A 15,062-nucleotide genomic window follows, 5' to 3' on the forward strand; every position below is an offset into this window, starting at 1 on the left:
TCTGGTGATAATGTTCCCCTTTAATATAATGTGGACGAACACAAACATGCACATGCGCAGCCTTGTCATGTTTATGGGGCGGCATGGCGTAGCGGGTAGAGCGGCCGTGCCAGAAACCTGAGGGTTGCAGTTTCGCTTCCCACCTATAAACATCCAAATCGCTGCCGTTGTGTCCTTGGGCAGGACACTTCACCCTTGCCCCCGGTGCTGCTCACACGGGTGAATGAATGATGAATGAATGATTGGTGGTGGTCGGAGGGGCCGTAGGCGCAAACTGGCAGCCACGCTTCCGTCAGTCTACCCCAGGGCAGCTGTGGCTACTGATGTAGCTTACCACCACCAGGTATGAATGAATGATGGGTTCCTACTTCACTGTGAGCGCTTTGAGTATCTAACAATAGAAAAGCGCGATATAAATCTAATCCATTATTATTATTTTTTATTATTATTATTGTCATATAATTTTTATAACAGACATCTAAAGAAAGACTTCAAAAAATCCCCAGCATGATCACTAACCTACAAATATATTCAAGCACACATTAAAGATTAATTGCATAATTCATGCAATCGCTCTGCCATGTGCAGTATCGACACCAAAAAACAATTGTTAATGCACCACCATGTAGAAACAGAAAGGACATATGTTGTATAAGTAAGCTTAATAACTTCGGACTATTTAGTCCTAAAAGTCTCGTTATGACAAAACTCCTCCACTCACATACGTACAAAAAAAATTCAGACTTGTAAAAATTGGAGCACACGTTCCTTCAATTTGGAGAAAAGGTTTGCATATCTATTAAACCCACCTCATGTCACGCCCTCTCCACGCCCGATTTCGCCATAGCAGGCCAAAGCAAAGTGACTCATGAAAGCAGCATTTTACAAAGAGACACGGACAGATTTGCAAAGCAATAACGATGTGACAGTTAATGCAATGATTGATTAAGCGTCTAAAACTAAACTAATTATACATACCGTAAATAAATGTAAGACAGCAGTGTTTTTTTTTTGTAGATAAATTATTCGCTTGCTTTGCTTTGCGGGACCAGAATCAATTACAAACGTGTACATTCCCTTCACCACTTAAAATGTATTGCCTACCATGTCTCCAAATTGAGACACAGTACATATTTTAAAAAAGTCAAAAGATTAGATTTGCAAATGTGTTCAAATGAAAAGGAAACAGCCAGTCAAAAATAAATCATCACCCACTCAAGAGTACACGTTCAATTAATACCAGTAGTTGAGAATTAAAATACATCAGGATTTAAAAAGTGAAATGTTTAATGGGTACTTATACTGTTTATTCAATTTTCACACATTTGCATGCAAATGTGTGAATCTGATCTGTAGTCAGTTTAATCCCTCGGTCTGTGATCAATTGCATTTGTCTCCACCAAAATACCGAAGGGAAAGCCAGTTTTAATCATTATTCAAAATTGCACAAGAGCCCTTCTGCTTCGTCTTATTCTCTGTATTAGGTGTATTGTGAAACAGAGTTATGCATACCGCCACACTTCCATTATTTATTTATGAGCGAAATTCAAATTTGTTACAGGACAAAATTCAGGTAAATGAATAAATGCAAAACACTGATGTCTGTGTGTGTGGGTTTGTGAGTATGTGCGCGTGTGTGTTTGTATGGCGCAGACTGGAATGCAGCCTCGCAGAGAGGAGGAACCTATAGTTAACTTGGAGGCACAAAACTTAGATTTAGACAAACTTTATTGATCCACAAGGGAAAGAATTGTTCCAAAACATAATAAAAAAAACACGATAGAATAATAAATCATTAAACAATTTTTTAACGTTATCAAAAATAATGAATTTGATTACTATTTAAAATCAATTAATGCAAAGGTAAGTGGTACGATATTAAACAGTTCGACCTGCCTTTTACGGCAGTGGTCCCCAACCTTTTTGTATCCGTGGACCGGTCAACGCTTAATATGTTGTCCCGCGGCCCAGGTGGGGAGGGATCCTTTTTTTTTTTTTTTTGTCATGAAAAAGGGACGTTTTAGTCATGATAAAGGGAGGTTTTTGTGGTTGGTGCACTAATTGTAAGGGATATTGTGTTTTTTATGTTGATTTAATAAAAATAAAAAAATTAAAAAAATATTATTATTATTTTTTTTTTATTTTAAATAAAAATGAATAAAAAATTCTTCTGCGGCCCGGTACCAATTGGGCCACGGCCCGGTACCAATCGGGCCACGGCCCGGTACCGGGCTGCTACCCGGTGGTTGGGGACCACTGTTTTACGGGACAATTCGCCCATGTGAACCGGTGTTTATCCGTTTTGCAATTCACTTTTGCACTGTGTGAGCCTCGATTTTTAAGGGAGGGACAGGAACCACTCCCAAACTTTTGTCTTGCATGGCTACAGATAGTGCGAAGGGAAGGTTGGAAGCTGTATACCAGGGGTAGGGAACCAATGGCTCTAGAGCCAGATGCGGCTCTTTTGATGACTGTATCTGGCTCCTCAGATATATCTAAGCTGACATTGTTAACACGATAAGTAATTAATAATTACGCTGGTAATCACAGTGTTAAAAATAACGTTCAAATTATAAAACATTTTCATGCATTTTAATCCAACCATCCCTTTTCTATCGCACCTGTTCAAGATGTCGCATTACTGGTAAGAAGTATTATATTTATTATTGGTTAGCTTTAGAATAACAATTTTATTAAAAAGAATAAGAGACTTACTACACTCTAAAAATGTGGGTCTTAAAAATGCACACATTTAGTTGTATTCAGTGTTAAAAAAATATTATATGGCTCTCACGGAAATACATTTTGAAATATTTGGCTTTCATGGCTCTCTCAGCCAAAAAGGTTCCCGACCTCTGCTGTATAACATATTTTCCGGACTTATAACCCGGTGCGCCTAATATGAATAAGTCTGGTTGAGCTTACCCACTTCGAAGCAATTTTATTTGGTACATTGTGTAATGATAGGTGTGATGTGTAGATGGCAGTCAAACATAAGAGATAAGTGTAGGCTGTACCCTTTGATGTGCTTCAACATACGAGTAGTATTATGGTGTGTGTGTATAAGGTAAAACATTATCTGGCGTTTTGTTTCGCAATATTATGCAAAAGCAACTTTTGCAAACTGCATAAATCCTGAAAAATTGCGTGAGTCCACCTGTGTAGTCCCTGCCGATGCCGTAGTTGATAAACTACTTCTTTTTCTCTATCTTCTTGGTATGGGACATTCATCCTGTGCTGTTGCCCTTTCTAATATAAAGTAGTGTAAAGTTCTTACTAATATCTTTCAGTAAACTCGCCATGAAAGTGCTAAAACATACCAGTGTAGTGAGTTTACATTATTTACCCAAGGAACTTTAGTAATTAGAGTTCCGGTCGGACATTTTTCACGGGACACATTTCTGGTTTTGTTATTTCCGAATGAGGAGATGCTGCTCCGTTATTGATTGAAGTATAGTCTGAATGTCATTAAAACAGTTAGCTCCATCTTTTGACACTTCTTCCACTCCGGTCCTTGCACACTACAACAAAAATGACAGGGAGAAAAAAAATACGACCCCTTTAATGCGCTCGATAACCTGGTGCGCATTATATATGAAAAAAGATCAAAAATAGACCATTCATCGGCAGTGCGCCTTATGCGCTCTATAATACGAAAAATTTGGTACTCTCTTTCATCGTTAAATCTCCTGTTTGGGCACACCTCACATTCAGTAGTTAGACAGACAAATACAAATGGAAGAAAAAAGCAGTGCTCCATTATTGCCTGAGGAGAGATGGTAAACAGTGCTACAAGTTAGAACTATTAAATGGTGCACTTCAGCCAGTGAGTAACTTTAATTTAATAAAAAGATATGGTTATTATTCACACTGTACAGACCCTTACTGTTGCACTTTCTCTGCATCCATTTACTTTACTGAGAAGAAACGTGTAAACTGGGGGTTTCCGCAGATCATTTTTTATTGGGCCAAAGCTTGTTTTTTTATTATCTATTACAGGCAGCACGGTGTACAAGGGTTAGTGCGTGTGCCTCATAATAAGAAGGTCCTGGGTTCAATCCCTGAACTCGGGGTCTTTCTGTGTGGAATTTGCATGCTCTCCCCGTAACTGCATGGGTTTCCTACTGTACTCCGGCTTCCTCCAAAAGACATGCACCTGGGGATAGGTTGATTGGCACTAAACACTAAATTGGCCCTCAGTGGTGGGCCGTCAGGGCCAGCAAGGCCTTCTCTGCTGGCCTAATATAACCAGAAATCATGATCATAATTAAAGATAAAAATATTTTTTAATTTCCCTAAATATCTAAAAGTATTCATATTCTGTTCATGTCATGTTATGCTCTTTCCAGCGCTGTAGTTTTTAGTTTTAGTTTGTATCCAATCAGAATTCAGCTAGTTTATGTTGCCATGCTGTACCGAATCTGCCAGAGGCCTTCAGAATCAACAATGTCTGTGCACTGTAAGTGAACGGGCACACAGTTGCGATAGCCAATCAGATCACGAGTTGTTGTAAGTAAGGCCTTCTCGCTGGCCTTACGCTGTAGTTGGATGATGTTGATTAGGTGGAAGATGTATATTTGCAAGGCCATTTTCAAGAAATATATTTAAAGAGAAACTACATCCTGTGAGACGAGGTCGGCGATGAAATGGGGAAATGCCCGCCATTTCCACTCTAATCAACTGACTATGAGGGGTATATCAAATTGTGAGTCAAAATATTTTATTTCTTTATTTTTTTCACTTTGAATGACCATGCATCCATTTTCGACCGCTTATTCCCCTTTGGGGTTGCTGGTTCCTATCTCAGCTAAAATCGGGCGGAAGGCGGCGTACACCCTGGACAAATCGCCACCTCATTGCAGGGCTCACTTTAAATGTTTTTTGCAATTTTAATTTTGACAGTACCACATAAGATATATTTTATTGCTGATGCAGGTTTATTGATTTTTAAATGTGCCACAAAATAATCTGTTTTGCACACTGTTGAGGTGGTTCAATATGCAGTAGTGTGTCTATGTGTGCCCTGCGATTAGGTGGCAACTTGTCCAGGGTGTACCCCGCCTTCCGCCCAATTATGGCTGAGATAGGCGCAAGCGCCCCCAAAAGGGAATAAGCGGTAGAAAATTGATGGATGGATGGATGTCTATGTGTTTCTGTATAATATTTCTCCAGCAATGGTCATGTGGTGACATAAATGATGGTATTTTGAGAGGTAATCATTGAAGTCGGACATCACTGAAGGCCTAGGTGGGAAGTGCACGACCTGCCACTGTTGGCCTTAGTGTGTGACTGTGAGTGTGAATGTTGTCCGTCTGATGAGCTGGCGACTTGCCCAGGGTGTGCGCCCAAATGCGGCTGGGATTGGCTCAAGCACCCCCCGCAACCTCAAGAGGCACAAATGGTAAGAACATGGATGGATTATCCATTACACTAATTTGCTCTGTGACCAATAAATTAAATCTCATATTACTTGTATAACCTCTACCTACCTTTAAACGTTACATTTATCTTGAATACACAAAATGTACCAAAGTGACCCATTCATCCATCAACATTTCTATATCTGCATTTTTATGCCCATGTCCAACAGTAGATCATTATTATTTAGTCAAAAGCTTACAATTGTCTGTACAGACACAATTATAAGCATTTGACAATGATAATCTTGAATAGTTAAAAAGTTCACATTAACTTTTACTTTAATGAATTAGAATTGGCTCAAAACACTGTTTAATCTGAGAATGTATTTTTTATTGTTCTGCCATCATAACCGCAGCTGCCATTTGACAGTAGAAGTTGCTATGTTAGCCATGCCAAAGAAATCTGGCACAGTTAATTGCTGCCTTCCTTTAATTGCAGACTTGTGTGATTTCATATGAATATGAAATTGTTATATCGTTACATTCCTAGTCTTATCGTTGCATCCCCACAACATATGCAACTTTTTGGCCCTGTTTTGAGTGTAGCCTATGCAAGCTTTATAGATATTGCTCCAGTTCTGCCAAACAATAAGAAGACGCACCTAGCAGGATCAATATTGCTAATTTAGTGATTTTAAAGCCACTGAATATTTAGTTAATTTGTATTTCTAAAATACTTTTTCTCGCATGTTTTTGCTCAATTTGTGTCCACCACATCGAGAAAAAATTGCATGCACGTGTCATGGCCAATTATTCAAATTGGATGATAATGTGTAGGCATGCAACGATAAAAGGTATGATGGTAATACGTGGTAAAACTTCCTAAAGTTTATATTACCGTTTTCAATTAAAATGATCGTAAAACCGTGATTGAAAACACTTCGATAAACTCTAAGTGCTCATTTATTAGAGAAGCAAGCACGAGCTAGCTTAAATGCTAACATGAACACAAGAGACATTCACGTATTTTTTCATTAAAAAACAACATTCCCCAATCGCTACTGTTTAAGCAACTAATATATTCCATCCATCCATATCGTTTGTCCCTTTCGGGTTCACTGGGGTGCTGGAGCCTATCTCAGCTACATTCTGGCGGAAGGCGGGGTACACCCTGGACTAGTAGCCACCTCATCGCAGGGCCACTAAGATATTCAATTGTACACATTAGACCTACAGGTTATATTCTCTTAGAATAGAGTGATCAATCGACACTCGAAGCAATACGGCTTCTGGAAGTGAATTTGCGTGACGTCACACAAACAAGACGTGACACACACAATAAATGTTTTTTTTCTATATTAAAAAAAAACGCTAATATTTTTACAACTTAAAATGAAAGGAGTAAACATTTTTAAACACTCCCATAAAAACAATATGGTTATTAAGTAGCCAGAACAATGTTTTTATATAACATATTTCTTCTGCCAGCAAAGTGTATACTCTGGCTATTTGTTTATTGTACTGAATTTTGATTAATAAAAGCACATTCAACTAGGGATGTAAAGATATGAACATTTGATGTACAATTACTGTGACCAAAATGATCACAATTATCAATATTATCGCAGTATTTTTGAATGTGCTCAAAGATCACTCATACACAATCATACATTTTTGTTTTAAATAACTAAAATAGGCAGACACATAGTATACATCCTTGGCAGAATAAAAAATTAAATATTGTTCTGGCTTCACAAGGGCCATATACATTTTATTTGAGTGTTTCAATGTTTCCCTTGTTCTGTGTTATTTGAAAACGTTTTTGGATGTTTTTTTAATAAATGCAAAGTGGCTGTTCACTTCCGGTTATTGATTGGGGTATGATATTTTTCAATGGAGAAAGGCTTTAATGTGTCTTGTGTTCATTGTGTTGTTTAAGGCCATGTCCCCACGAACACAGAGAGTTTCCTTAACGCATATTTGGGGTTGAAACGACCTCCATCCACACAAGCGTAGTTTCAAAACTGTCTATGTCAGACCTGGACATGTTGAGCTTTTCAATTTGGCCCGCCGGACATTCCCAAATCATTTTTTTAGATCTTTACGATGGAAAGTGTAGCTGCCATTATGAAGTGCAGTGATGTTTTCTAATGACCGTAAGTCTTCAACTATACAAAGTATTTTAATGCTTGGAATTTACGCTTATTGATGATATACTACTTACTATGGTAATCTAATTAGTTACTATGGTCATCTAATTAGTTACTATGGTCACCTACGTCACAGCAGCTCAGACGAGGCACCAAGCACTGTGAGCGAGAAGCGTTCTCACAGAGGCGGAAGGGGATTTTCACAACAAAGTTCTAAAGCTTAGTGATATATACAATAGAATATAATACAATAGAAAGTACTTTATTGATCCCTGGGAGAAATTCAGCAAATATCAGATGTATCAGATTCTAGGTGGGGTTTTTTTGTACCCTTTGCGTTCATGTTTCACTATTTGTTGCATTTTTGTTGCGTTTCACTTCATTTTAAAATATGTCGATTGAAAGGGGGTGTGACATTTATGTGGTCAATATTCAGTGTTTTATCCTTCAGAGAAAAATTAAAAGTTCCATTATGTTTTTTAAGGTGGTTTGTCATAACATTTTTAGCATTCAATCTGACATTATTGTGAGGTTTTGTATTAGTGTTCGTAAAAATCAGATATACCGGCCCCCCGACATATTTTTTTCTCTAAATTTGGCCCCCGAGTCAAAATAATTGCCAAGGGCTGGTCTATGTCAAATGCATACACCTGCTGTCATTCACATTTTGTCCAATAAGAAGCCTTAAAAAAGCAGCAATAGCTAATTTGGTGGCATTAAACCTCTATTGTGATTATTTTGATCTTAAAAGGGGGTTGCTGGAGCCATTTAGTGCGCACTTAAAACCATTCTGCACTTACACAGAGCCCCAGGAACATGATGCATATATGTTTTTCATTGTTTTAAGTGCTGCTGAAAACCAACACTCATACAATTATAACATGTTCAGCAACACAGTGACGTATTACAAGTGTACATTATTTCTAAAATAAACACGCACTAACAAGCCAAGGAAACCATTTTGCATGTTTAAAGGGCCTATAGACAGCACACGGACGTGTGCGTACTGCTGCAAAAGGGTAAAGGGTATTTGAAAAAGGAAACAATACTGTAGGTACTTGATTTTGATATATGTAATGCTTATGTAAAATTACATACGTTTTTTCAATCACAAATACAGCCTTTCCGGTATTAGGACTCCCGCGTGTTATTGTTTTCGTCATGGCGAGCAATAAAGCAAAGAAGCAGAGCTTCAGTAAAACGTGGCTTCAGGAGCCACTTTTCAGCAAATGGCTCACTTATGAAGATGGAAAAAATGTTTTGCACGCCATGTAGTGAAGTGAATTATATTTATATATTGCTTTTTCTCTAGTGACTCAAAGCGCTTTACATAGCAAAACCCAATATCTAAGTTACATTTAAACCAGTGTGGGTGGCACTGGGAGCACGTGGGTAAAGTGCCTTGCCCAAAGGCACAACATCAGTGACTAGGATGGCAGAAGCTGGGATTGAACCTGGAACCCTTAAGTTGCTGGCACAACTACTCTACCAACCGAGCTAAGAAATAAAACACCTTTATGACCGGGTGCACTGATTTTCAAATATCCAGCCAGAGGCACCAAGAAACATCAGTTCACAAGTTGGCAAAAACGGCTGCGAAGCAGTCAACCAGCTTTTTTGGCGCTCTGAAAAGAGCAAAGGAGGCAAGTAAAGACAGTGTTATTAGCCAGTTGCAGACTGTGTATTACTTGGCCAAAGAGAACCTCCCCTTGTCGAAGTTCCCAAGCCTGATTGAGCTGCAAAACTCCAATGGTGCCAGCAAACCGGCAGTTAATGGCCATCACCAAGCCAGAGATGAAATGCTAGATGCACAAGTGCCACTTTTTTAAATGACATTGAAACTAACTTGCGAAATTCTAAGTTTGTTGGCATTATTTGCCATGAAGTGTTTTCATGACCGAGGCAAAAAACTTTGTACACTTCCATCCATCCATTTCCTACCGCTTATTCCCTTTTGGGGTCGCGGGGGGCGCTGGCGCCTATCTCAGCTACAATCGGGCGGAAAGCGGGGTAAACCCTGGACAAGTCGCCACCTCATCGCAGGGCCAACACAGATAGACAGACAACATTCACACTCACATTCACACACTAGGGCCAATTTAGTGTTGCCAATCAACCTATCCCCAGGTGCATGTCTTTGGAAGTGGGAGGAAGGGAACCCACGCATTCACGGGGAGAACATGCAAACTCCGCACAGAAAGATCCCGAGCCTGGATTTGAACCCAGGACTGCAGGACCTTTGTATTGTGAGGCAGACGCACTAACCCCTCTCCCACCGTGAAGCACTTTGTACACTTGTATACTGAAATAAATACACCTACAGCTCATTACATAAAAATATTGAAAAAACTACCGGCAGCGGTAAAGTTTAGATCCACGAAGGAAAGAAGAAAGTGAAGGAATGCTTATAACTGAATATATTTACATACGCACAAAAATTTATTTTCTTTTGTATTATTTTTTTAATGAATTAAGTAACGTTTCAGACAAACTTTTTCCATAACACAATATGTGAGATATAACAGGATAATGCATACATTTATCATTAGTTTTCAAAACAGTTACAAAAAATGCTAATGACTTGATGGGGTCCCTGGGACCCGATTTTGAAAATTCCTAGCGCCAACACTGGTTATCAAAAACAATTATTGAAAAATTTGGTGCATTTGCAAATAACTAAAATGATGTACAAAGCAAACTATAACCTGCTACCCAAGATTGTACAACACTTCTTAACAAAAAAGGAGAAATATAACCTTAGAGGAAAATGTCATTTAAAACTAAAGATGTCCGATATTGTCCAACTCTTAATTACCGATTCCGATATCAACCGATACTGATATATACAGTCGTGGAATTAACACATTATTAAGCCAAACTTTTTTCCTGATGCCCTGCTGGATGCATTAAACAATGTAACAATGTTTTCCAAAATAAGAGAACAACTCCAACTGAAATTATGGAAAAAAGTGCCAACATGACACTGCCATATTTATTATTGAGGTCACAAAGAGCATTATTTGTTTTAACATGCCTCAAAACAGCATCTTGGAATTTGGGATATGCTCTCTCTGAGATAATCCTGATACCCACTACAACTATGGGAAATACTATACTTTGACTTTCACAGAGTCTAAGTCTAAGAAAGTGCATTATTCTTTTTTCTTTTTTTAAACATGCCTCCAAACAACAGCTAAAAAAACAATAAAGGCACACAGCTTCGATCCAGAGTATACTAGAGTAATACAGTACACTATAACATAGTCCTCATTTAGTACAATATTGCCAAATTGGGCTCAATCTGCCCTGCTCTAACGTATTTGTATGAGTAACACAAATGTGCTGCAAGCCAGTGGTGAGTGCTTGAAGTGCCCTAGCAGTCAGCAAGAGCTTCTGAAATGCTGCGTTGAGACAGGGCATCTCCGTTCACTGCAAGCTGCAAAGTGTGTGCCATGCAGGGCAGACTAGCCACACCAAACTCCACCGTCGTGCGATGTCCCTGACCACAACGTCAGCTTTCGCCCCGGGGTGGTTTTTGTTGTATTTTTGTTTTTTCTCGGCGGAGTCTTTAAGCGACAACTGTGTGGTTCTACTTTTTTACGGTGTTTGGTTTTCATCCATTTTCCGCTTGTATTCATCGTGTATCTCCTTATGATTCTTGAAGCGGTGAGAGATCAAATTGCTCCTTTTTTAAGAAGACGTCTTGGTTCCTCCTCGCATAACTAACTTTTTGCAGTCATTGCAAATTGCCAGTTTTTTATTCGTCAGACACACTTTAAAATAATCTCAAACCATAGACATGGTGTCGTTAGTCAGTTATCGAGCGCGCTCGTTTGTTAGCCACGGCTACAGCACCGGCAACAACACTCTTGTTGTTGTTATGCTGCGCTAGCGGCGGTTTGATGAGGTCATCAAGCGCCGCCCGTAAACCTCTCATGCTGCAGTCGTCAACTCCTGTGTTGTGTGTGGGGAAAGGGGAGAGGGGAAGGGCTGCTGACTGGGTTCATATCCGTGTTTTACCGGATATGTACCGCTCCGGACAACAGCATTTTAAAAAGTCATTAATTTTACTTAGAAACCGATACCGATAATTTCCGATATTACAAACCTCGTTTACATATGAGTTGGGAAATTGTGTTGGATGTAAATATAAACGTAATACAATGATTTGAAAATCATTTTCAACCCATTATCAATTAAATATGCTACAAAGACAACATATTTGATGTTCAAACTGATAAACTTTTTTTTTTGCAAATAATCATTAACTTTAGAATTTGATGCCAGCAACATGTGACAAAAAAGTTGGGAGAGGTGGTAATAAATACTAATAAAGTTGAGAAATACTCATCAAACACTTATTTGGAACATCCCACAGGTGTGCAGGCTAATTGGGAACAGGTGGGTGCCATGATTGGGTATAAAAGCAGCTTCCATGAAATGCTAAGTAATTCACAAACAAGGATGGGGTGAGGTTCAACAATTTGTAAGCAAATTGTCCAACAGTTTTAGAACAACATTTCTGTAAGAGCTATTGCAAGGAATTTAGGGATTTTACCATCTACAGTCCGTAAAATCCTCAAAAGGTTCAGAGAATCTGGAGAAATCACTGCACGTAAGCGATGATATTACGGACAGTTGATCCCTCAGGCGGTACTGCATCAAAAACAGACATCAGTGTGTAAAGGATATCACCACATGGGCTCAGAAACACTTCATAAGACCACTGTCAGTAACTACAATTGGTTTCTACATCTATAAGTGCAAGTTAAAACTCTGCTATGCAAAGCAAAGTCATTTATCAACAACACCAAGGAATGCCGCTGGCTTCGCTGGGCCCGAGCTCATCTAAGATGGACATATGCAAAGTAGAAAACCCGGATTGTTATAGGCACAAAGTTCAAAACCCAGCATCTGTGATGGTATGGGGGTGTATTAGTGCCCAAGGCATGGGTAACTTACACATCTGTGAAGGCACCATTAATACTGAAAGGTCCATACAGGTTTTGGAGCAACATATGTTGTCATCCAAGCAACATTACCATGGACGCTCCTGCTTATTTCAGCAAGACGATGCCAAGCCACGTGTTACAACAGCGTGGCTTCGTAGTAAAAGAGTGTGGGTACTTTCCTGGCCCGCCTGCAGTCCAGACCTGTCTCCCATCAAAAATGTGTGGTACATTATAAAGCGTAAAATACGACAGCAGTTGAACGACTAAAGCTCTACATAAAACAAGAATGGGAAAGAATTCCACTTTCAAAGCTTCAACAATTAGTTTCCTCAGTTGCCAAACGTTTGAGTGTTGTTAAAAGAAAAGGTGATGTAACACAGTGGTGAACATGCCCTTTCCCAACTACTTTGGCACGTGTTGCAGCCATGAAATTCGAAGTTTATTATTATTTGCAAAAAATAAATCAAGTTTATGAGTTTGAACATCAAATATTTTGTCTTTGCAGTGCATTCAACTGAATATGGGTTGAAAAGGATTTGCAAATCATTGTATTCTGTTTTTAATTTACCTCTAACACAATTTCCCAACTCATAGAGAAACAGGGTTTGTAGTAAAATGTATCACAACAATTAAAACCATTGGCTGACCTGGGGACATTCAGCTCGAAAAGTCTTCATCATGCAAGTTGTGATTTGGGGCTATATAAATAAACATTGATTGATTGATTGATTGAAGTTCAGAAGAAACCTGACATTCCACTCGGGAGCCGAATAAAGTGAACAAACTGGAGTAGTAAGAGTACGGAATGCAGACTAGTTGGAAAAAGTAACATTGAAATAAAAATACCTGCGAGCTGGGATCTTTGCTCCTCTGTGCGGACAAGAAGGCCACAGCCATGAAGTAGTCAGGCCACTCCAGATAGTCGTCCCTCTTCTTAGTTCTTGTGATAATACTGCGCACATTTAAACATCATGACGCCATTGGAAGCATGTGAAACATTCCATCCATCCATTTTTCCTACCGCTTGTCCCTTTGATGCTTTCCAAAGAGTGTGGCTGTTGTGAACCAAAATAAAACTTACCTATTACAACGGCCAGTATTGTCTTCCATGGTGTTTACAACCGCTTTTTGCTGATATATGACGTTTGAATGCTGTGGAAAATCAACTAAGACTTACTATTCAGAAGTTTACAGAATTGTGTATAGAATAAACACACATGTCCAACTATACTAACCCGGAAGACATCTCCCGCCTTCATTTACGAACGTCCGCCCCTGTTGTATTTTCTCGATTTTAATTCTACAGGCTATAATCTGAATCCCGTTATAACATTTATTTGGACAAAATCTTGTTGTTTGGAGGTATAATAGAAATTATATCACTGTATACTTACAAAACAGCAAAATAGATGAGTGACTATTATTTATTTGATACGTAGCGCATTAAAACAGTGCCTGACAGTCTAAAATGGGGACATTTTATTAAACCCGCTGTCGTTCTAATACAGCCATCTAGTGGTTAATCGGAAGAATTGCTGTGCTACCAAAGTCTATTATTATTATTATAAATGACATTAAAGAAACAAAATATTTACAATGCTGTTTTGTTATAATCACATTTATATAAATAATATGTTTTTACGTTGTATTAAAAATATTTACTTATATTATACAAAACCAAAAACCAGTGAAGTTGCCACACTGTAGATCTTAAAAACAGAATACAATGAATAGCAACATTTTTTAAACTTATTTTCAATTAAATAGACTGTAAAGACAAGATATTTAATGTTCTGAGAAGCTTATTTTTGTTTTGCAAATAATCATCGACTTAGTGAGGTGAAATGAATTTCAATTTATAGAGCGCTTTTCTCTACTGACTCAAAGCACTTTTACATAGTGAAACCCAATATCTAAGTTACATTTAAAACAATATGGGTGGCACTGGAAGCAGGTGGGTAAAGTGTCTTGCCCAAGGACACAACGGCAGTCACTAGGTTGGCGGAAGCAGGGATCGAACCTGGAACCCTCAAGTTGCTGGCACTGCCATTCTATCAACCGAGCTATACTGCCCCACAAACTTAGAATTGAATGGCAGCAACACATTGCTAAAAAGTTGGCACAGGGGAATTTTTACCACTGTGTTACATGGCCTTTCTTTCCCATTCTTACATGATGTACAGTTTAAGTTGTTCAACAGTCCAGGGTCTCCGTTGTGGTATTTTACCCTTCATAATGTGCCACAGATTTTGAATGGGAGACAGGTCTGGACTACAGGCAGGCCAGTCTAGTACCCGCACTCTTCTACTATGACGCCACGCTGTTGTAACATTGTGCTTGGCATTGTCTTGCTGAAATAAGCAGGGGCGTCCATGATAATGTTGCTTAAATGGCAACATATGCTGTTGCTCCAAAACCTTTCAGCATTTATGGTGCCTTCACAGATGTGTAAGTTACCCATGCCTTGGGCATTAATACACCCCTGTACCATCACAGAAGCTGGCTTTTGAACGTTGCGCCAAGCAGAATCCGGATGGTTCTTTTCCTCTTTGTTTCGGAGGACACAACATCCACAGTTTTCAAAAACTATTTCAAATGTG

General features: G+C 38.9%; 1 protein-coding gene across 1 annotated transcript in view; it reads right to left on the reverse strand.

Moving 5' to 3' along the window:
- dctd (dCMP deaminase) overlaps positions 1-13,759 on the reverse strand; it is a 29,883-nt gene extending 16,124 nt beyond the window's left edge. Inside the window, exons 1-3 of the mRNA XM_061880872.1 lie at positions 13,698-13,759; positions 13,544-13,614; positions 13,309-13,414 (exon numbers count right to left, since the gene is read on the reverse strand). Of these exons, the coding sequence (XP_061736856.1) occupies positions 13,309-13,414; positions 13,544-13,614; positions 13,698-13,721 (201 nt within the window). The 5' untranslated portion in view covers positions 13,722-13,759. The remainder of the gene's footprint in view (positions 1-13,308; positions 13,415-13,543; positions 13,615-13,697) is intronic.
- Between the last annotated feature and the right edge of the window lie 1,303 nt (positions 13,760-15,062).

This window comes from Nerophis ophidion, linkage group LG20 (genome assembly GCF_033978795.1).
Source record: "Nerophis ophidion isolate RoL-2023_Sa linkage group LG20, RoL_Noph_v1.0, whole genome shotgun sequence".
NCBI lineage: Eukaryota > Metazoa > Chordata > Actinopteri > Syngnathiformes > Syngnathidae > Nerophis > Nerophis ophidion.